General features: G+C 32.0%; 2 protein-coding genes and 1 long non-coding RNA gene across 4 annotated transcripts; all 3 read left to right on the forward strand.

Annotated features, from left to right (window-relative positions):
• The first annotated feature begins 875 nt into the window (after nucleotides 1-875).
• Nucleotides 876-1,695, forward strand: LOC117933805. The gene is made up of 3 exons (XR_004654367.1): nucleotides 876-1,169; nucleotides 1,335-1,409; nucleotides 1,502-1,695. It is a non-coding gene; the product is annotated as an uncharacterized LOC117933805 (long non-coding RNA).
• Nucleotides 1,696-7,531: 5,836 nt separating this feature from the next.
• On the forward strand, nucleotides 7,532-8,958 carry LOC117933451 (transcription factor bHLH118-like). The gene is made up of 3 exons (XM_034854808.1): nucleotides 7,532-7,997; nucleotides 8,229-8,546; nucleotides 8,642-8,958. Exons 1-3 carry the CDS (start codon nucleotides 7,692-7,694, stop codon nucleotides 8,741-8,743), a joined length of 726 nt encoding a protein of 241 aa, XP_034710699.1. The 5' UTR covers nucleotides 7,532-7,691; the 3' UTR covers nucleotides 8,744-8,958.
• A 9,070-nt stretch (nucleotides 8,959-18,028) lies between these two features.
• On the forward strand, nucleotides 18,029-19,460 carry LOC117933448 (transcription factor bHLH118-like). 2 transcript variants are annotated; one of them, XM_034854804.1, is made up of 3 exons: nucleotides 18,029-18,408; nucleotides 18,693-19,070; nucleotides 19,164-19,460. In XM_034854804.1, exons 1-3 carry the CDS (start codon nucleotides 18,109-18,111, stop codon nucleotides 19,236-19,238), a joined length of 753 nt encoding a protein of 250 aa, XP_034710695.1. In that variant the 5' UTR covers nucleotides 18,029-18,108; the 3' UTR covers nucleotides 19,239-19,460. The 2 variants fall into 2 exon arrangements, with proteins under 2 accessions (XP_034710695.1, XP_034710696.1); XM_034854805.1 differs by having other exon boundaries at nucleotides 18,732-19,070.
• Nucleotides 19,461-23,727: the final 4,267 nt, after the last annotated feature.

Raw genomic sequence — 23,727 nt, forward strand, 5'->3', positions numbered from 1 at the left:
GCACTGAAATGCGTTTCACGATCTTGGTTTAAGGCTTGAATTAAAGAAGTTTTATATTTCATAAAGAAATGGTAAAATTCACACATTTGTGCATAAAAATTCAAAAGAATATTAGGATTATCCAAGGACTAACTGGTGAAAACTAGCTGCCTATAATCACCAGTTTACAACCTGGATTCCCATAGAATACATGAAGTTAGGGTGGGAAGACTCAAGAAGAATGTAAGTAGTTGCAGTAGGAAGGACACTTCCAGAGACAATTAAAACTCTTAATGCTTCAGTCTGGTCCAAAAGGCGTGGTCATGAAATTCTTGCTGCTTCAGCAACCTTGCTCTCTTAATTAAAATGATATCGACCAACTTTGCTTTGATCTTTAGCTATCTTTTAAAGCAGTTGTTGGTGGTAATGTGGCACTGGTATAGCATAGCATACAGAAATTAGAGGTGTGTGTTCTTTTGCATCTTCCCCCCAGTCATCAGAGTTCTGTAAATGTTCAACTGTTTATAATTATACTTGCCTTTCAGTGAATTCCTCCTATTCATAGATGATTGCAGAGACAAAGAGCTGCCTTTGTGTGGGTATGCCCTAGCTTCCTCTGTTCTCTGTATTTATTTTTCTGCAGTTCTGTGGTTTTTTTGAGTCTTGATTTTGCATCTCTGTATTGTAGATTTTCCAGGCTTGATCATTGTAGTTCTCCTTTTCTCATGTACCTAGCTTTCAGTGAAACAGTGACAAACTCATGATCACTAGCTGAGGCAAAATACCAACAAAAACCATTGTGCTGAGCACTCTGGTTGTCTTGTACATCACCTCCCAATTGAGGATGATGAATATAATGCAAACATGAAAGTTTTGTAATGGTTTTTTGGTAAGCAATAGATCTGGATCTCCTAATTGTGATATAGGGAATACAGATTATTAGATTAGGTTGTTGAACTGTTCTGCAAAGATACAGACATTTATTGCTAAATGGATAGAATGGTTGGAACTTTGGAGGGTTCTTGTGTGCTATTTCATCTTAAGATCCAGTGGTTGTCATACTGCTGATTTTTCTTGTTTCAGTTTAGCTGAAGAAGGTTGAGAAATGTTGCTTGGACAATCCAGAAACAAAGCGGTTTTGAAGCAACTGAAGACCCAACTATCAAAAGCATGAGGAAGAATCTATGCAGGTGAACTTAGTTTCAGATTTGCATTGACAATTGAAAATTTTTTTTTCTATGAAAATAAATCATATTTTGATTTCAAAAATTTAAACAGAAAAAAAAAAGTTATCTAACAGGGATTTTTTATTTTCCTGGGAATAAATTGTATTATGATTTGGAAAATTGTATCAGAAATCTAGAGCTATGGAATGGTGCTACAATATTCTGGGTTTTGTTCATAAACTTTTCCTTCAAATATGATTGTGGGTGAGATTTTCTAACTATGCTGTGTGCCAAAAATGTAGCTAGTTTGGATAGATAAAAAAGTAAGCAGATTGTCTTTGCTACTGGATTGGCAGGAGGCTAGCAACCATCAACTCAACCGACCCTGATGACCCTGATCCAGTACAAATTTGAATCCTATAACCTGGTTAGTACAGTGAGCTTAATTTTTTATTTTAGAAAAATGACTTTGGATTATGCTCAACTTTTAACATACTGGATTAGAGATTGGGTGGGGTTAAGTTTTTGAATGGAGTGTTTCTTATTTCAAGTTAAGCTTGAGTTGGCTATAAACCTGGTCAAATTACTCATGATTGAGTGTATGAACTCCTATGATATTCGAGAGTTTTTGACCTAAAGTTCCTAGTTAAGTATGGTTCTCTGAATAGTGCAAAAAACAAGAGGATATACCTTCAAATTGCCTTGAAACAAGGGTTTTGAGATCAGAGAACACTGAAAAGAAGAATAGCAATACTAACCAAACATCGAAAATGTTTTTTCATACAAAAACAGTCTTAAACAGGCCCATAGTTTCAGGAAGTGGTTATTTGGATGGATGCTCTCTGTGTTCTCATTCCTCAAGTCTCTGCTTGAGTATTTCCCCACCAACTCTTGCATTTTGTATACGGGAGAAGTTGCCCCTTTAGACTGCCTCAACCAACATTAACAACCCCATAAAATCAAAGTTGTAGAACCCCACAAACCCAAACAAGTCCTAATACAACAACTAAGAAAACCCACAAAATCTTCACTCAGTGGCATCATTCAAACCAACCCACGAATTGTCTAACTTTCTTGAAGAGCCAACAACACTCGGGAAAGAGAAAGGAGAAGAGAAAGCTGTTGAAACGCAATCCAAACACGACTTTAGTTTTTGGTGATGGTGGCTACAATGTGGATCCAAAAAAATGGGGTTTTGGAGGAGACCCGGAAAATGATCAACAACCGATTGGGTTTTTGAAGCAAACCCAGATGCATTCCGTGGTGGAAACCATGGTGGTTTGAATCCAGAGAATGGGGTTCTGAAGCACAATCAATTGGATTTTGAAAAAAAATCCACAAAGGTGAATGGATTGGGGTTTGTAGTTTTTATTTTTATTTTTTTAAATTAGAAACAATAGTAATTTTTATATAAAATATAAGAATTTTTAGAGGTTTTACATTGCAAAAATAATAGTTTTAAAAACCATTTTAAAAAAAGTTAAGATATAAAAAGTTTTACTATTTTCAAAGTGATTTTTAAAGACATAAGGTAAATTTATATTTTGTGAACAAAAAGTTTAATTTTTATATAAAATTTATTATTATTTTTTAAATTTAAAAACAGAAAATAGAAATTTTATTCAAATATTAGCACTAAATTTTTTTGTTATTTTAAATCATTTGCAAGATTATAAGTGTTATTTTATAAAAGTTATAGTAAACCTCCTTGTGAGAATGTTTCTAAAATAATTTTAAACTTCATAAGGTTGTCTTGGTAAACTAATAACCAATTGTTATTAGTTTAATTGAAAATTGAAGTTAAAACCAAAACTATGAGTTTAAAGGATAGTATTGGAATTATAAAAGTTTTATTAAAAATAAAATATTTTCTATACAAATTAAATTAAATAGAATTTTTATAAAAATAATATTTTAAAATTTTTATATTAAGCCTTCGTTTAGATTTTTTTTTTCTTTAAGTAAAAAAAAATTTTTTTATTATTAAATATTAGATAACTTTTATGGGCATTTACATTTTCTTGGCCTTCATGATAAATTCTTTTTAAATCATAACATATTTTTAAAAAGTCACCTAAACATATGCCAAAATGTACTCTTATTGGGTTTTTAATTTCTTCAATATCAATAGGACAATTTTTTTTTTTTTTTTTTTTTGCAAAGAAAAGTTGAGTCAGCTTGATAATTGTTTTTGAAAATAATTTTAAGAAGTAGTTTTTGAAAATCGTTCTCCTATTTTTGTAGAATAAAAATTTATTTGGAAACTTAGAATATTTTTAATATTTTTAAATATGTTTTAAAAATAATTTTTTTATCTAGTGTTTTATTTTTAATTATTCTACATGTTTATATAATTATTTCTTGAAACATATCTCATAAAACAAGTGAAAATAAGAACAATTAAAAGATATATTTTTTTCTTAAGAATAGAAAACAAAAAAAATAACGTTGGTTTATCAAAATCCAATTCAAATAGGTTCTAAGCATAAATTTTTATTTTTGTCTTTAATTAAAAATTAAACTTAAAACCAAAATCATAATTTTCTAACTTGTTTAAATCAGAACTTTTACCATTTTACAAGAAATAATATTTTCTAACTTTTAAAAACCAAAAAAATCCTTTATATGCAATGTTTATAAAAGAGTTTCTGATTTCTTAAAAAAAAATTCAAAAATAATAAATGTCTTTAACAAAATAACTTCTTAAATATGACTCTCGTTTTATAGTGATATTAGAAAGTTCTTTTAATATTTCTAATATTAAAAATTTTTTATTGAAAAAGTTATTTTCAAATATTAAAATGACTATAAACATTTCTTAAAATTATTACTAAACGAGTTTTAAGAGTTTATTTGACAGTGATTATAGGAAGTGTTTTTAACTTAAAAAATATTTCTTCAAAAAAATTAAATGTTTGATAAAATTTAGAAAACACTTTTATAATTCTAATAAAATTATTTAATCTAATAAAATTGGCTTAAAGCATCGCTCCGATCTTCACATGATCTAATATGAAATTAGAAAAAGAACTCAACAAAATCAAGTTGGGTCTATCCTTTACATAATGTCACAACATTTTTAATTTAAGCTAAGATCGAAAAAATTGATAGCCAAATAGAATACACTCAAGTTTCATCTCTCCCAAGCCAAATGAAAAACGTAATGTTTGCTAATGGCTTTGAAGACTACATTGATGATTAGAAGGTGTGTCCTCCAAAAGAAACAAACCAGTTTTTAGTTTAGTTTCTATAAAAAATGATTTAAAAAATAATTAATTAAAAAATTATCTAAAATTTATTAAATTGTCAAACAAATTAAAATTAATTGGTGGAATAAAATCCATTTGGGTCCGTACTGATTACTAAAAAAATGTCAAATCTTCATGTAATCTTATATTATATTATAGAAAAATAAGTATATGGTCCAACAAAATCAAGTTGGGCATAGCAATTAAAGCATGCACAATGCCTCGATATTTTAAATTTATAAGCTAAGATTGAGAAAATTAATAATATAGATGCCGTCATGCCCCGGTTTGTACTTTTGTCTGTTGCCTGCCGGCATCGAATATCAAGGATTCCAATACAAGGATTTTCATATGATTCAATTTTGTGGAACGAACCAACTTAGCTTGGACTCTAGAGGAGAATGAATTCGTCATAATGAAGCTAGGGAAATAAAATAATTTTGCTGCTTGAATGGGTCACGTGGCCCTCTATTATCCTCTCCTTTTTTTTTTTTTTTTTTTTTTTGAACAAAGTTGATATTGAATACCCATAAAGGGTGAGGCTTCATTATGTGAAGGGACATTATTGGGTATGGATGATGTGTATGTAGGAAAATAGAAGGAAAGGAAAAATAGATTTAAATTTAATAAATTATATTTATATATATTTTAAATTTATTTTACTTTTTTTTTATCATATAAAGATTAAATAATTTAAATATATATATATATATATATATATATATATATATATATATATATATTTATAAATTTTAATTATATTTAATTTTCTTTTATACTTTTTATGATGAAATAAAATATGAGAAAATCATTTTTCTTAATATTATTTTTCTTTTCTTAATATTTTTCGAAACCAAACATAACCTAAAAGACTCTCTTAGGGTGGTCAGGTTTAGAAAAAGAATTGTGATTAAAACCCTAAATTTATTAGGGTTTAAAATAAAAATCAAGTAATAGGTTTTAAGTTAACGATCCAATGATTATTTAATTTAAAATTAATTTAAGTTACTAAATAAAAAATATTAAATTTTATCAAATACCCTCTAATTCAAATATTAATCTTTAACTAAGATTAACTTATATTTTAAATTAATTTCGCAAGAAAAAATTATGGCCACATCCTAGAACAATCATTAAAGCCTTCATCATTATGATCAATACTTTTAATCATATGATTAAGTATAAAGTCATGGTTAATTATTGATCAACATGAATAGATCCCAACAATACCATCTCATCAAATGGCTTGCAAGGCAATACCTTGTGATCATGAACAGTGCCCACATACGACTATACCATACCAGTGTTATACACCAAATATTTTCCTCCCCAGCATAACCACTACGTACTAAAATAAATTAGAAACCATGTGTTTAATTAAGTAGACTTGAAATGGAGGCAAAAGACAGACAAAGCGGCTAAGCTATTCTCAGAGTCTGTTAATAGTTTATAACAAAGGAGACTGACAGCCCCTTCTTCTCCAAGTCATGGGTAATAAAATATAAGCCATTCCCTATCTTCCGGATATCTTCTTTGATACTGTTGGTATTAATTTCTGCTTCCTCTTTCTCTAATTTTCTTTTCTTTTTCAATCACAATTCCAAGTCTCCAGACAATTTATTTTTTCTTTTTTTTGACCAACTTTTCGAAATGTTTTTCCCAATAAATTAGATGTTCATGGACTGAGGTTTTCTCACGTATATATAGCCAAATATTTATGAAAATACCATGTTACTTTGATAGTTTATATATATATATATATATAAAACTAAGGTATTTGAGGGATATCTATCAAACTTGAGATATCCAACAAACTCTAAATCTTCATTTTTATAATTGTACAAAAAATTTAGTTCATTCAATAAAGTTTCAAATAGTGAAATTTAAGGGTATGTTTGATAATGTTTTATAAAATAAAAATTTGTTTAGAAACTTAAAATATTTTTAATCTATTTTTAATATTTTAAAATATGTTTCAAGAATAGTTTTTATTTCTAGTATTTTATTTTTAATTATTCTACATATTCCGTATAATTATTTTTTTAAAAAACAAATAAAAATAATAGAAAACAATTAAAATATTATCGAAAAACACCATATTTTCTATTTTTAAGAATTGAAAACAAAAAATAGTTTTTAGTTGTTAAACATATTTTTTTGTTTTATTTTTTAATTTTAAAATTTTTTGATGTTTTGAAGAACAAAAATTATTTTAAAAAATAGTTATCAAACAATCCTAACAAACTTTAAATCTTCAATGTGAAAATTACACCAAAAAATTGAGGTTATTTGATAAAGTTAGGAACAATAGGATCATTGCAAATAATGAGACTAAGATATGATCATAGTACAAAACAAGGGAGAACAAGAGTCCGCTTGATAGCCCATTTTGTCATCAACGATCACTTCTTCCCCTTTTTTTTATTTGAAATCATTTTTTAAGAGAAAATTTACTCAATCTTTTATGTTAAGATCTCAGAGTTTTTATTTTTATTATTTTTACTTTTTATATTTTATATTTTTCAAATTATAAAAAGCCCTTTTCAAAATAAGTAAATATATGATTTGGAAAAGTATTACTAGAAAAAAATAGAAGGTTTTTCAACACTTACATCATACAAAAATAATATTATATTTATTTTAGAAAAAGTTTCTAATTTTTGTAATTTTAAGAGTTAATTTTTTTTTAAAAAGAAACATAAAAACACATATGACGAGATATGATACTTCTTCGTTGCTGCGACCCATATGTTTTTACTATAGTCCAAAGAAAACACCATGGGAAAGCGATATTTACTGTTTTTTCACCCAAGAAACGTGGGAAATTAGAATTAATATTAAGCCAATGTGTTGCATGCCAATGCTGCCAAGGATGTTTCACACAGAAAGTCCTCCCTCGATTCTTACCAACCGATGATCCTTCCATACAAGGATAAGTCCCCATGATCACAATAATTGAGCGACAAAGATCATGGGATCAAGTCAAATTAATATTTTAGGTGGGTCCATGAAACAGGTTTTCAGAAAAATATTAATGCTGGTCCATGCCAAATCAATGTGAATGTGTGTGGATGGGGTTCTATTTGTATATATGTACAGTGCCCACAAACAAGAGCTTTAAAATGGCCTCTGAGGTCATTTCTTATGTAACCTTGTCTGAGAAGAGATTGCAAAGAATATTGGCATCTTTGGGCCATCCAAGATCTCAACCCTAACAAACATATCTCCTTCTTTAATCTGCCCTCCATTGCCAACCTCTGAGAGAGGGAGTTGAATCAGTAGGAAGAATCTTTCTGCAATGTTTCCTTTACACCAAGGCAATGAGCTGTTGTTCCGAATCCCCTATACACCCTCCAAACAATATATAATCCAACAAGATATGATCCTGGATCACGCTTCGCTGGAAGCCAGTAATCTTAGCAACCATAAAGGAAAAAGCCCGAATCGAAAATTATTTGCTCAGGACAACAATGATGAGATTTCTAATGATGGTAAGAAGAAGAAGAAGAAGATTGTGCATCGAGATGTCGAACGACAAAGGAGGCAAGATATGGCTACCCTTTACACATCACTTAGATCGCTGCTCCCTCTTGAATATATCAAGGTGAAGAACCTGTCAGCTATTTTTCTTTATATCTTCCATTTTATTTTGCAGATATTCACTGGGATTCTATGATTAATTATGCCTAGAAATGGTAACCCTTTACACCCTGCGGAAAACCCTACTCCCCTTTTGAATTGCTCGAAAAAAATGTTTGCTGTCTCTCTCTGTGGGGGTAAAATTTACTGGGGATTATATAATTATGCCTCTAGGATTGTGGTCTTGGAATTTCAGGGAAAACGTGCGATATCTGAACACATGAACGGGGCTGTGAATTATATCAAACACCTGCAGAAGAAGATTAAAGAATTGGGTGAAAAGAGGAATGAGCTTAAAAGTTCGGCTAATTCCAGCTCTAGGAACTCTTCAGGGAACTTCGTTACAGTGTGTCCTTGCTGGGGAGGAGTGGAGATTGTGGTCAGTAGTGGTGGAGAAAAGGAAGGGATGCCTTTGTCAAGAACACTTGAAACACTGCTTGAAGAAGGACTTAGTGTTGTTAGCTGCATCTCCACCAAAGTAAATGGAAGGTTGCTGCACACTATCCACTGCGAGGTACTTCCATTCTATGGTTCATTTATCGCAAGGTTTAGGGCCTTTAGTAATACTACAGAATTCTATCTCCATTACTTGTTAAATTTACTTGACAGGTGAGTGATATAACCAGCATCGATCTGCATGGTCTGCAACAGCAACTCTCTGATCAAGTGCTTCCAAGTAACACTGCTTTGAGGAATATACCCACCATCTGACCCTTTGATAGGAAACAGTGAAGTGGTTTTGTTTAGCTCGATTAGCCAGCAAGTATCCAATATTCCACCCTTTGCATATTTTGCTTTGCTTTGGAGAAATCTAATGGAATATCTGTGATGAAAACTAGTTTTGGCTTGGAAGTCTTCAAAGTTAAACCTAATACTTGTGCAGAATGATTTTTGTTTGATCCTATCCTTCTTGACATTTGTGCCTTTGATGATATGTGTGAGCAGATATCTTTTCATCCTCTTCCCAAAATATCTTTGGGGAATGCTTGGAAACCTTCCATATGTACAGAAGAATTTCCCTTTTGAGCCTTTCGAAGTGCCTGCCATCACATGTGCAAAAGAAGTTGACTTCATTGTGGTGTTGCATGTTTCCTCCACATGCAGTACTTCAAGATGAATTGATTATTAAAACAATGCACACACCACATTTGCAACTTGGTTGTTATGCCTGACTTGGATATATATGATTCCCTTCATGAGTAAGTAGGCATGTTAAGCCTGTGTGTGTAAAAACCAGATTATCAGAAAAGGCCTTGCATCACGACAGTATTTACCACTCACTGCCTGATACTTTTTGTCTGTGAATGGTTCGGTCCTGCCAATAGAAAACAGTGAAAAATTTGGTGATATCAGATATGCAGATATAGTTGCTCTTATTTTCTGTGTTTGGTTATGTTGCTTTTGATGGCAGTTCTCCACTCAATGTATTGCATACTTTCCGAAATACATGCCAGCTTGTCTGAGATTTGTATATCTTATGACAATCATTAAATAAGAGAATTATATCCTTACCCATGATTTGGTTGGTGTATTAGATTAGAATGTGATTTTGTTGATATATTTTATTAGATTAGGGATATCTGTATGCTTCATCAAATTAATTTCTTTAGTGGCTATTATTTGAGTACTGGTCATAAAGATTACTTACCAAGAGAATCATCAAGAAAATCAATTTCTTCTTTAATATCAAAACCCTTTCAAATGGAGCTTGCTTTGAATTTATTGCACCTAGTACTTTCATTACCTATGCATATCAATTTTCATAGTAATCATACAAAGATGAGATTGAGAATGTCTAGAAGCAGTATGTTTTTGAGTTCCTCTTAACTAGAAAAATGATGATAGAATTATAGTGAAGTCCCTCAGCTCTACTTCATAACTAGTTGGTGCCATTGATTCAAGGCTTATGCAATATATATATCTCCACTTAGTTTCAGATTTGCAGTTTGCTGTAAAATAGTTAAAAACCCCATGCCAAACTATAATGCTTTATTCGTTTGATAAAATATGTAGCCACTCACTAAACGCACATCTATATGACAAAATATGCGAGCTTGCCTTCATGTTTTTCCATAGATATTCTAGGAAGCTCACATAGATTCTTATTTGTATGCCATATACCTTACAACCTTAATTTGTGGGTTAGGTACTGTTATCTCTTGTCTTTACGTAGTTCTACAATAATGGCCCTTGGGTCGGTAGGTATCCTCATTATGGGATCGACTCCCGTGCCAGGCTATTTGACTACCTGCCCCACTTGGTTGGCAATAGTACCATGGTGGCTATGTATATATGCATAGGGATGGGAATGCGTCGGGTTTTTTCGGGTACCCGCCCCTAGTGGGACGAGGTTCAATTTAATAAACTGGTTTGAGACAAGTTTGGGATTTTCTTTAAAAACCCGGGGCGGGTTCAGGTACTACCCCGCCCCGCCTCGTTTAATTTTTTAAATGGAACGGGGATGAAAATTGTTTTGAATAAATGAGACGGGATTGCATTCATATTTAGGTCCATACAAGAGTTCCTAGATGCAGTTAAATTGAGTAAGTAATTTAAAAGGAATTGTTCAGTATTACGTACTCTTGATTAATTTTCTGACCAGGGATTATGTAACTTTATATGTATATATGGTGCTTCAACAGCTACTGCTTGTGAAGGCAACTCGTGTTTGTCGAATAGATGATAAATAAATGGCCATACTTCTAACATTTTTTTGAATGCAAAATTTAAGTTATAATCCTCCTTTGCATGAAAGAAAGTGAAGCAAAATGTTAACAGTGCAGTAGCTTACCTTTCTAAATGACTCAAATCAAGGATGTGTGTGTGGTGTTTTAAGTTGCTTTGCATAATTTCTATACATAATTGAAATTAGGAGTGGATTTATTAAGGACGATCAATTGTTTAATAACATATATAAATTATATGTATGCTAGTTTTCTAATTATATGACTCCATTAATGTTCCTTTCGAATATTATTACATCTTTGCTTTGTTCCTTCTTGTGGGTCATTTTCTTTGCTTGAGCCAACTCAATTGCGAGTATGCTTACCTGAAATCACATATGTTCATGCATATTTCATTATTTTCGAACCATATAATCAAGGTTATACCTAGAGTTTAAATCAACAGAAGCAAAATTCGAGTTCAAGTATTGGCTTTTGATATGTCTTGTACAGTTAATATGGATGACTGATAAGTGATAAGTGATAACTATATATAGGATATAATGTACTGTCTAAATTTTAGGTTGGCACCACCATTACTATAGGTTTTCCAAGTTGTTTCTTTGTATTTCAGTGAAGGTATATCTGGGAAAGATGGAGATTAATATCCTCCAAGTATTTAACTCTAGGGTCTCGTTTTTGTCTGAGGAAAGTCAAGTGAGAGTAGAAATATGAATGTGTAACCATATATATATATATATATATATATATATATATATATAATTAATAAATTTTTGCTCTGCAGACACTAGTTTGATTATGCTTTTTCTCTCTTTATTGCTTTCACTTTTCTGGGTACAGTGATGTACGAATCAACATTCAACCAACCTTCAAAGCATTTAGATGCAAATGGGATCATCTTAATGTATTTTACTCTACTGCATGCATACATTTGTTTCTTCATTCAGTTATGTAGCTAGTGTTTTGATATGGTACTAATTAAGTAACATCACCGGACCACTCCTATCATAAAATTTTAACCCTATTTATATATGTAATTAAGAGATTTATGGTCTTGCTACTAGTCAAATTATTCTTATCCAAACGTTATTTCTTGATCTTCCTTAATTAAACTCTCTTGGATTAATGCCAACTTTTTTGGTCCTCATCAAGTTTCATCTGATGTTAGTATTTTTATCCTCTGTGGCATCTCCAGATAGTGTGTGTGTTGTAGCCCTTAGGCATATCAGTACTGACTTTAATCTCCTTGTGACAAATCCCATGTTTTTGGTGGTAAGGTCCCTATCTTAGTTCCTATGCATGGGGCCAACACAACACGTTCTTCCAAATCATGCAAAATAATTTCCCAAAAGGAAGAAGGGGAAAAAAAAAAAAATCATGCCGGATCTTCAACTCATCCCTCGTGGGACCTAGCTCAGGCGCGCCTTTACCAACCATAGCTCATAATCCATTACACAAAAACATTGATATTTTCGGGTCTGGTAGTACTATATATTAATTAGCTTTAGTTTGAATTTGTCCACAATGGCTTCTGACTTCATCCACTATATTTAGTTCATTATTTTGTGTCTTTTGTTGTTATCCTTAGTGATAAATAAAGATGCCTAAGCCAAACCACTTAAAGAAATAACATCCTTGCTTAAGGTGTACTGTTACCCTGATTGTTGAATATTTTTTCACAATGAGTCCTTTGTAAATTACAGACGGCCCACGGGTCATGTATGCTTTGAACCATAAATGACTTTGAAAACTTGGTACAAAAATCTAAGATTGCTTTGATGTCTACTTAACTATGTATGCAACCCTGGAGCAAAATTTTCATAATGCACAAATTTCTTTAATTTTGTGACCATATAAGAACTTACATCATTTCCGATCTAAATTTTTAATAACCAAACAAAATCATAGCTTTTGATATTAATTAAATGTAATTAGTCGACCTAATTAATACTTTAATGAATAACTCTGATGTAATGTATAACTCAAGGTTGTGAGTGAAATGTAAAACCAACGACATGAATCTAAGGAAAAGCAAAGAACTAAAGATAATTGAGATAGAACCTAGGATGACATCGTAATGATAGCAATCCAAAGGAAAGAAAACCTATAATGCGGTCGTCATGATCGAAATTAAAAGAACCTGGAGCTAAGGTTTAGGATGAGATCGTTATGATTGAAATCTCCTAAAACAAACTTGGAAACATCTACCACATGCAGTGGGGGAGGAGAAAACTCTAAATAATGGTGATCCATGAAAATACGAATGCGATGAATAGTTGCCCGGGTTATGATGAATGCAATGAATAACTTTGAGCTGTGATGAATGCAATGAACAGCTTTGAGCTATGGGTAAGAACACCAAGAATTGGCTAAAATGGATGTCCTGGTTTGCAATGCCGGGTCAAGTCACGCAAAGATGATTGAAAATGATTATCAGCTCAACAAAATAAAAGTATTTACAAGTTATTCGTCTTTGATCTAGAGTCGTATAATTTTTTTGGGGGGCCTCCTGATCAAAACTTCCTTTCCCGTTACAAGTGAAAAAACTGTCCACAGTTAATTCTAAAGATACTGGTCTTCCATAGCTTTCTTCATAGTGGCGTTTAATGTCAATTTTTGCTGCTAAAAATTAATATGTGATATATGGCTAGCATCATGATTTGCGTCAATTAAACCAAGATTTAGTTACAGTCAATTTCCGCAGCTGGGGTTAACTTTAAGTGATGGTTTGATTTGACCGCCCACTGATAAATCTTTTACCCATGGTGTTTCAGTGGAAACAACAAGGGCGCAGTCAAGTCTATCAACATCGTCTATATTTTTTATGTGACATCATTTAACGGTAGACATTGATGTTGACTGCCTCTAATTTCCTGCTAAAACAAGTGTCTCTGAGATGACATGATGTGTATAAGACAAATTATATAGAAACAACTTTGGTCTATCATCTGCAAGCTTTTTTTTAGTACGTGTCAAAGGCAATTGTTTTTTTCTTTTTCTTTTTCTTCTTATATATAAAGAATGTAGTTGTGACAGTCATCCTTTCATTTGATTAAGCAATGGCCAAATAAGAGTGACAACAACAAAGCATTTTGTTCGGTATTGGCATAAAAGGTTTGAATATGTATCTTGAAACATAAGAAAAAGGACTTTAGGAGTTCAAGCAATGGAACTTATGGTTGAAAAACAGGTAATAAAATAAATAAGTAACTTAAAGAGCTGGCAATGACATGAAATTCCATTAGAGGGAGTTCAATGAGTGGCGCATGATTGAAGTTATTGTGAGATTTTGCAAAGTTAGACACATACTCCATAGTGGAATGATATTGTAGGATGGATGTATAAAATTCTTTTAGAAAAAGCACAATGTATACTTTTGAATGCAAGGTTGTTAATTCAATTATTATTTTTTTGTGAATAGATTGCCATTGATTTCTATTTATTATAAAACTCTTGAAGAGGTATGGTTTGGCTCTTTAGCTAATTATACAAATTTAAAAATCTCTTGTTGTCTTACCTATGCTTTGTATATGAGACTAGTAAAAAGATCATTGAAGTGGAGAGAGTTCAACATATGTGATTACTAAATTTGTTCCTTATTTAAGTTTAGGGATTGTCTAAACTTAATTTATAACTCCAATATTTGACAATCATTTAGAAGTGTAGAAGTTAAGCGACTTGGAAGACTTTTAAGGTTAAAAATTTGAGCCAAGATGAAAATTATTGGAAATTGTCTCAAATTCTCTTTTGATTCAATTGTAACTTTAACATTTTTGTTGTAGGATAAATTTTTGTAAGGGACTCTCCTATTTTTATAAAGCAAATAGCATATTGTGGGATTTTCTTATAAAATAGATATTTTTAATAAGTAGCCAATTGGTTTTTTTATATGAAATATTCATATATAATTTTTAAAAAGTATGAGAAGAGATTTTGGGTGAAAGAAAGTCATTTTTTAGGTATAGCTGTGGTGTTAAGATTTGAAAACTCTATAGAGTTATAATTTTTTGTACAATAGTGAAAATCCTTTTTTGTGTTCACTCTTAGATGTATGCTCTAAGTTGAATCATGTAAATCGTTGTGCATTTTGTATATTTTATATTTTATTCTCTCTTATCTTCCTCTTTGTTATTGTTCTTTGTCGTGGTTTTTCACATATTTTTCTCATTGGCAATATTAAATAATGAGAACTAGCTAGCTAGGTTTTGGATGAAGTTAAATTTTAGTTGATCAACCCACGGAGGGAGATAGATGCACATATCACAACTTGATTGCCAAAATAATTGCAAGTCTATTTAGCTTGATTCGTTCATGAAATGATATATGTCGGGCCTCAACATTTTTAAGATCCCAAGCATATCTAAGCTAATTAGCTTGTTTGAATAATGATAGATAAATTTATCTAGCAAACTCTTTGACAAAATGGTATGTATATATGCCCTTAAATTTATGATAATCTATTAAACACGTATGTGCATGGACCATTGACAACAACCTAATTTAATGATTTACTTCAAGATTAGTATTGTACATGCCAACTATGCAAAGTTTTGAGCTACTTATGTTTTAATGATTCTTCATCCATGCATAGAAGGTAAAGTGATTAAGAGTGATAATTTCCTTGTTTAAATTACTAGCATCTCAAAATTCATGTTTACATTTTTGGCTTTAAGGACCTTTTTGTTTATAGGTTGTTTTTTGGTTTGAAGTCTTAATAGGTTTTAAATACTAATTTCATTGTCATTTGTTTTGAAATTAAAACTCTTTTTTAAATAATATATCTATCGAAAAAGGCAAATTTTAAAACTTTTATTTTCATTTTAAATTTGAAGTTCAAATGAACTTTCACATGGATCAATTTTTATTTGAATTGAAACAAATTAAAAAGTATCCGAATTTCGAATGAAAAAACTTACCTTACTTTTAGAGGGTTATTAGATCATACTCGCTAAAAGTGATTTGAGTTATGCCGATTTCCAAAGTTCAATGGGGTGTCGTTTCATTTTCTAAGAAAAAGAGTAAATTTTGTTTTTTTTTTCTGATTAATTATTCACAAATAGAATGGTATCCATTGCCAAAAAGAAAAGTAGCATCATTTTCATAGAAAATGAGAAAAGTCACCCAGATCAGGAAACTTTCCATCATACGATATGCATAATTTAAATAAAGGCAGCTAGCTAGGATTTAGGATCAAGATTAGGGATTGGTCCGCGTCAGTTGATTCTTCAGCTCCTATCATATCCAGGCATGAACATATTCCAAAGTATAAGTTCATGAACTTGGACAAGTACCAGTTATTAAGTCCTTAATTTAAGTCCCATTTGTTAGTATAATATGAAACAACTTAAAAAAATAATCCAAAAGCAAATATTCCCCTTACTCAGACAGGATCGACAGGATCCCATCGTATAATCTGACTCAGTTGAATAGTGGATCAAGGGCTATCTTTATCCATCATTAATTTTGCATGACGTGGTCACAAATCACAATTATTGCAATAAAATAAACAACGTGTTCTACGAAGGAAAGAATATGAAAAAGCTAAGCCAGGGTCAGAGTCTTTCATCAACTGTTGGTTTTGCGGTTTTTTCTGTCTTCTTTTTTCTCCATAGTGAGCAATGCTTTCCATGTGGTACCATCCAATTTGTTTATGCATACTTTTTTACTATCGTATGCATTTCTAAAGATGAAATAATTAATTAGGAGGTTTTCGTTTTGCTTTTTTGACCGACAATTCGACATTTACGTAACCTTTTTCTCTATTCACATAGACGAGTATATTTCTGTCTATTCGAAGGGATCAAAGATCTGACTAAGACTTCGTCAAGAATTATCTTTCTCATTCTTTGAATTAATGACATCTGCTAGAGAGTTCGCTTTGCTCTTTCTCTTTCTTTCTCGATGCATGCATCCAGCTATTTTGTACGTCTAAATTGTAAACTGTTCCTAGTGTCCTTTCGCTTTTTCCATTTTCCTTGGGATGCCTTATTCTCATCTTTAATTTTCGAGTAATTTTTGTTTCCAAATCTTCAAAGCATTTTGTCTCCTTTTTAAATGAAGTTTCAAAGCTTTCGTTATTCTATGGACACAGGCCAACAAATTAAGTGTACATTTGATAATGATTCTGAGAAGTATTTTTAATATTTTTAATACTTAAAAAATAAAAATTTTTAAGTGTTAAAAAAGCTAAAAATATTTTTTAAAATCATTCTCAAACACACTCTAAATATCATATAAGGATAATTGATGGTACAAGAAGGTATAATGTCTACATTGTTCATCATCAAATTAATCGCATATCTAACCATATGATAAATAAATTCAATGCATCTTCCTATCTCAAAGAGAAGAAAATTAAGTAGCTAACTAAAGGAAGAAAAATTGTAACATTCAACCCCTTGCAACAAGAAATATTGATGTTATCGAGTTGAGACATAACCATGACTATATATTAGCTTGCAATCTAAATAATTCACACCAACCAAACCCACTCAAATGTCGGGTCGGTCTAATTATTTTAATTTTGTTGTGGCTTTCATGTTAAGTACTCAATTCTAAGTTTTTCTTGTTATATAACTTTTCATTTAATGTAGTATTTTAAAACTATTTGAGTTTTAGAGAATTTGAGGAAAAATAAAAGAAAAAGAAAATAGACAAGAAAAATAAAAAATAAATTTAAAGTTCCATTAAAATTGACAGTTTAACATGGTATTAAAAGAGAAGTTATGACTTACTCATTTTGTGTTGTACGGAAAATGAATCATACTACTAATAATTGCATTAATAGTAGTTGTAACAAAATTCCCATACTTGATTTTGGCATAAATCTGTTCAAAGGAACATACACTTTATTAAAAGTCACAATGGTGCGCGCCAACCAAATGTAAAACTTTCATTCAAATCCATAAGTTGCACGGTTGATCCGTGAATTTCATGTATGCAACTTGCAGGCCAAATTGTAGGCTAGTGTAAAACCATCCAAAAGGTGGTCACGGATTCTTAATTTTGATCATTAAAAGTTCTAATTGAGATCGTAGAAGATCAAAGTAATAGTCATTCCCATCAAAGTCAAAAATATTACTATTTGTCACTTTCTAGGTAGGAACCACAAGATGGTGATACCTGAGCTGCAGACAAATGCTGGTCCACAGATGTGAATCTAGATGAAACGGAGGTGGAGCTTCTCCCTGCAGAAAAGTAAAGTGCCCACGAACAAAGCTGTAAAATTGAGTGTACTAAGGATATTTGTTATGTTGCCTTGTCTATCAAGAGATCATATATAGAGAATCTTAGGCCCATTGAAGATCTGCCCTATCAGCCGTATCTCTCTCTTGTGACTCCACTTCATACACCAACATAGCCTGGAGTTGAATAATATATCTGACTTGTACAATGTTCCCTTTACAACAATGCTATGAGTTGTCTGACGATGAGATCTTCTCTTTTCTCCAGCAACAACATATAAATCAACAAGATCCGAGTCATGCTTCAATGGAGGGAAGTAATCTTCCCAAGAATACGGAAAAGAGCCCTAGAAAAAAGGAATTATTAGCTACTCCAGGCGACAATGATGGCAATACCAGTGGTGGTGACAGGAAGATCATGCGTAGGGACATGGAAAGGCAAAGGCGCCAAGAGATGGCAAATCTGAATGCTTCTCTTCGATCACTACTCCCCATTGAATATATAAAGGTCAACAAAGTTTTCTTCTTCCTCCCTTTCTCCTTCTTTGATATTTCAGGTCATGATCGAATTTAGCTTTTATAATTTTGCTAAGAAATGAATTATCTTTTGAGCACAGATGCAGTCTGTTTTCTCCCCATAATTATGTCAAGAAATGCTACCCTTAAATATAGTTGTGATAATCTTCTCCCTCTGAATTTTCTTCTTATTCACATGGTTTTTGCCACTTTCTTTTATGATTATGTCAAGAAATGGCTATCCTTTATCCATAACTGCAACTTTTCTTCCCCTAGATTCTCTATGGACAGGTTTTTGTGTTAATGGGTTTGCAGGGAAAGCGTTCAATATCTGATCACATGCATGAAGCTGTGAATTACATAAATGACCTGCAGATGAAGATTCAAGATTTAGGTAACAAGAGAGACGCGTTGAAAAGGCAGTGTAACATGAGCGCTTCTCACTTGGAGAGTAGAAGCTCGGAGATCTGTCCGCCTAACTGTGTTGTGGTCTCCCCATGTTTGGGTGGTGTGGAGATTCTGGTCAGTGGTGGATTCAGAGAGGAAGGGTTACCATCCAGAGTTATGGAATTACTGTTTGAAGAAGGACTTAGTGTTGTTAGTTGTGTTTCCACCAAAGTAAATGAAGGGTTGCTTCACACCATCAATTGCAAGGTACTAATTATCTATACATATATGGTTCTGTGTGTTAACTGCTGGTTATATGCTTTCATGCAAAATTCATTACTTCCTTTGTTACCTCAACAGGTTGCTGATCCCTCATGTGTTGATCTTTCTATGCTGCAGCAGAAACTGTTGGATGCTGTGAATCCATCTTTCTGATTCCAAGTAATAGTGTATCTGTTACTACTGATCTGAAGACTGAACTTTGTTTGTTGTTATATTCATCTGGAAAAAAAAAAAAAAAAAAAGAGAAAAGAGAAAATGAAGAACTTAGCTTTGCGTATTATATGACCAATTACTATCATATATATATATATGATGTTTCGTCCTTGGCAGCTTTCCATGAGAAATTCCAATGTAATGTGAAGGATATCCTAGAAACCCAGTCTTCTTGGAAATTAATCATTTATAGGGATCTTCATGAGCACATGCAATATATCGATTTTTCCTGTGCCTTGAAAGATAGTTTTTCTTTGTGCAGTGGTATTTCAGGTTGGTTTGGGTCAAGTTGAAAGATCAATCCAGCCCGAGACAACCACCTTCTGCATGGAATATTGAGTATGGTATCATTCACCACATTGTTTAGGCTAATTCTCCAGTGTTCATTAATATTCAAGCATTCTCGAATCCATAGATGGTTTAATTTAGGGGTTATAAGAAATATAGAAAAACTTGCAATACATATGTACTGAAAATAGTTAAGCACTTTAATTTAACAATTTAACTTCATTTGAGTTAGAATTCATATTTAATTGTAGCTATTAGTATGGTGGGTCTATTCTGTACTTCATATTCTTTCATCATGAACATTCCTTTAGCATGTATGCATCATTATTCTACATTAATTGTAAAGCTAATGTCATAGACTTCCTCTGGTTAAAAATGTAGGTAATTTTGTACTAGATTGATGCTTAATTTTTAAGGTTGGGATTGGGTTGGATCAGACTAGTACGTCCAAGCTGCATGGCTGCCTTTTATGTCTTTCATAATTTCATTTGTTCAGGAGGAGCTAGCATTTCCTTAAGTTACTGTGCTTTGCATTGTTGTCAAGTTGTCATCCTCCTTACGTAGTCAAGGTGAATTTCTTAAGTTGATTATAAATTCATTTACAGTCCTCTCATATATATATATATATGATAGTTGTACTTAAGATATATACATGGTTCTGTAACTAAGTACTTCATTTTAATCTGTTTCAGAATTTTGAGATTTAATGCAAAAATAACGCTGTGGATATCAAACCATGAATGGAAGGTAATTTTATATGGAAATTAAATAGAATATTAGAAGCAATTCAGCAGCCATTTGTTGTATTGATACTCAGCTTATCCATTGCTAGGAATTGCTTGCCGTATATTCTGAGGTCTAATGCAAACTTCTTCTGTTCCCCTTCTGATTTCCAGTAATGATCATCAGTTTCTTTCCTGTGAGGAGCTCTTGCTCTATGATTCCAATCTTGCCTCTAGTAATTCAATAAAGTCTAGAAATTCAACAGGACTTCATTTTGCAGGGCAAGCTTGCCTTTTAATTTTGTTCTTCCAATTATGCTTCATTTGGTGCTATATGATTGAGAAAAAAAAAGAAAAAGGGATGCTACTGGGTTCCATTCGGTCTCTGAGAGAAAAAGAGAGGCAGAAATATTATTGATGAAACCTCATGCATGTTTAGAATATTTTTTGTTGGATCCTTTCTTTTTTCACATTGTACCTGTTATCACATTGTGAGGAGAAGAATCTTTAATTAAGACCTCGATCTTCATAAAATATTTCTGATCTTATTTACAAAAGAATTTCTCTTTCGAGCCTCTCGTTTGTGCCTGATATCGCATTTGTAAAAGAAATTCCTCTTATTGTGGTCTTGCTTCTATTTGTCATCCTCTTCCACATGAAGTTCAAGATGAATTGCTTATTAAATCAAACAGAATGCATTGGCAAAACTCAGATATATGTTATGCTGAATTAGATGACTAGCCCCCTTCATGAATGAGTTGATACATCATGATGGGAACCAGACTATCAGAAAAAGCTGTGAGTTATTGATACTTGTTTACCATTCACTGCCTGAAACTTTTGGGCCGTGATTGGTGCTTTCAATAGAGAAGAGCGAAAAGTTTGGTTATATGCATGTTGAAATGCTTTTATTTTCCATTCTTGGTTATGTATCTTTTGATAGGAGTACTCCATTAAATGTATTACTTTTGGGGATACATGCCAGCTTGTCTTAAATTTGTGTATTTCATAACAATCATAAATAAGAAATATATCGATCCTTAGCCATGATATGGTTGGTACATTTGATTAGAATTCTCTATTCAGTTCATATATTTTATTAGATTGGATATCTGCCTTCTGGATTAAACTTATCCTAGTCTTTATCATGTAAATACCAACCAGAAAAGCTTCTTTGATGTCAAAGCCTGTCAATGGAACTTGCCTGGCCTTGAATTTTTTCAACTGCTTATTTCTTTATAATCATATAAGCATGAGATAGCTAGAAAATATTATTACAAAACCTTTCATGCCTGTGATTAAATTATGATCATTCTCTTCCTGTTTATTAAACTCATTGTCGATGAATTACTGATAAAAGCAGGGAGTTTTTAGTTTCTCCTCTAACAACAAAACTGCATAGTGAAGCAGAACCATGGATGCTGTAAAAATTGATATCTTGTGCAGATTACATAATCCAAACCTAACCTGCAAAATTTGCCAGCTTATCTTCAAGTTTCAGTAGAATTATTAGCACATTACGTTTAAAGGTCAGATAATTTCCTACTTGTAGGGCATATACCTCGCATCCTTTTTGTACTAGGTTTGTCATTTTTGCTTTTTCTCTCTCTAAACATACATTCATAAACATCAGTGGCCCTTAGGTAGGTATGGGTTCTAGTCTATGGCAGGAGATTGATCACCCACGCCACTTGGCGATACCATGCTGGCTGTATATATTGTATACTGTACCAATGCCTTTGAATGTGATGCATTGCAAACGTTGTTTACCAGGCATATATTCTGTTACTATTTCTCATATGAGTTTTAAAAAAGGAATAGAAGATTATATTCACTCATTTTTCATAGGCTTAAAATTGATTATTTTTTCACTGTTGTTGGTGCTGTGGGCGCTACCATGCACTAAAAATGTGTAGAAACTAAGGAGATCGTTCAATAGCTTTAACCTAGCTTGGTCATGATGACAAGTAAGTCATAAAGGTAAATGCTATTGAGATGAGAATCATAAATTTTTGATGCCTCACAAGTCACATTAGCCACAAAATAGAGTAACGAGTAGAATCTTTTTAACAGAGTTGAACTTATCAATATATTTTGTGTTTGAAAAGGTTGATTAATCTGGTAGAATTAAGGACTTGTTTGGTTTATTGATATTTAGTGAGCTTATAACATTCTTCATTTTACAAACAGTTAATTATTAAAAATTTTGGTAGTAACTAGACGGGGTTAATTCAATAAAAAGCTTCATAATATGAGCTATATTTAGGTCCACGAAAGAGTTCTTAAGGACAAGCAATTAAATTTAGTAAATAAATATTTCTTATTAATATTAGTTGCGTGTAGCGCTTCAATAACATGTTACTCATTCTAGTTGAGAAGAAATTTTGTAATGTTTTCAACAAATATTATGGATATTAGTCATGCGACATTGGCCGACATCAGTTAGGAAGAAATTTTTTTGACATTATATATATAATGAATTTTTCTGAATTGTGTAGACATATATTAAAGCCTTGTAAGCTTTGAGCCGAGAGTGAACAATATAAATGGAAGCAAACAATTACAAATGTTATCAAAACTCTCTTGATGGAGCCAACAAACCCTTGTCAATGTTAGAGTTGAAGCAATGGTGTCTAATATATGTCTACATATTTCCAATGACTAATAACTATAGGTTATAATGCATACTTTATCTCGATTTTATGGGCTCACAATGGATAATGTCTTTCTGATAGGGTTAGAGTTAGTTCCACTATTGCTATAAAATTTCCAAGTTATTTCTTGACTTAATATCTCTTGGATGCATATTTATTGTTATATTTAATCCTCAGCAGCTTCGTCTTATATTAGTTCGATTATTGAACCTTTATGACCATTCTCCAAAGATTATGTCATATCAGTTGCCCTAATTTGCTTGAGACAAATCCCATGCTTTTAGGGTACTGTTGCTTTCCTGAAGGCAATACTTTGATTGTGATCTTGCAAAGTAAATATCCACTGGTCAGTCAAGGACCTCTGAGCCCTATTAACCTTTTGAGTTATGGGCATTTTTCTAAAGCTCATAATTTATTGCACATAAGTATTGCTGTTTCTGGGGATCTGTTGGTACTACAGCTTTATTTGGAGCATGACAACAATAGACAAAGAGACAATGACATCTGATTTTTATGTACTATATACATACAGTTTGATATCTTCTTTCTTTTGTTTGTCATCCCTAGTGTTTGTATAAACAAAATGATCACCTAAGCCAAAGCTCCAAGAATCAATCAATGAAAAAAATAATATCCTACCTTCAGATATTGCTCACTCTTGAAGCTTTGATAGACAAAGGTCTCCAAGGCATTTGAATTAAATTGCAGAGAACCAGTTATTTTTTATAGCTAAATTATGAATGGCATTTGAAGTTCAACACAAAA

Source organism: Vitis riparia, chromosome 16 (genome assembly GCF_004353265.1).
Source record: "Vitis riparia cultivar Riparia Gloire de Montpellier isolate 1030 chromosome 16, EGFV_Vit.rip_1.0, whole genome shotgun sequence".
NCBI lineage: Eukaryota > Viridiplantae > Streptophyta > Magnoliopsida > Vitales > Vitaceae > Vitis > Vitis riparia.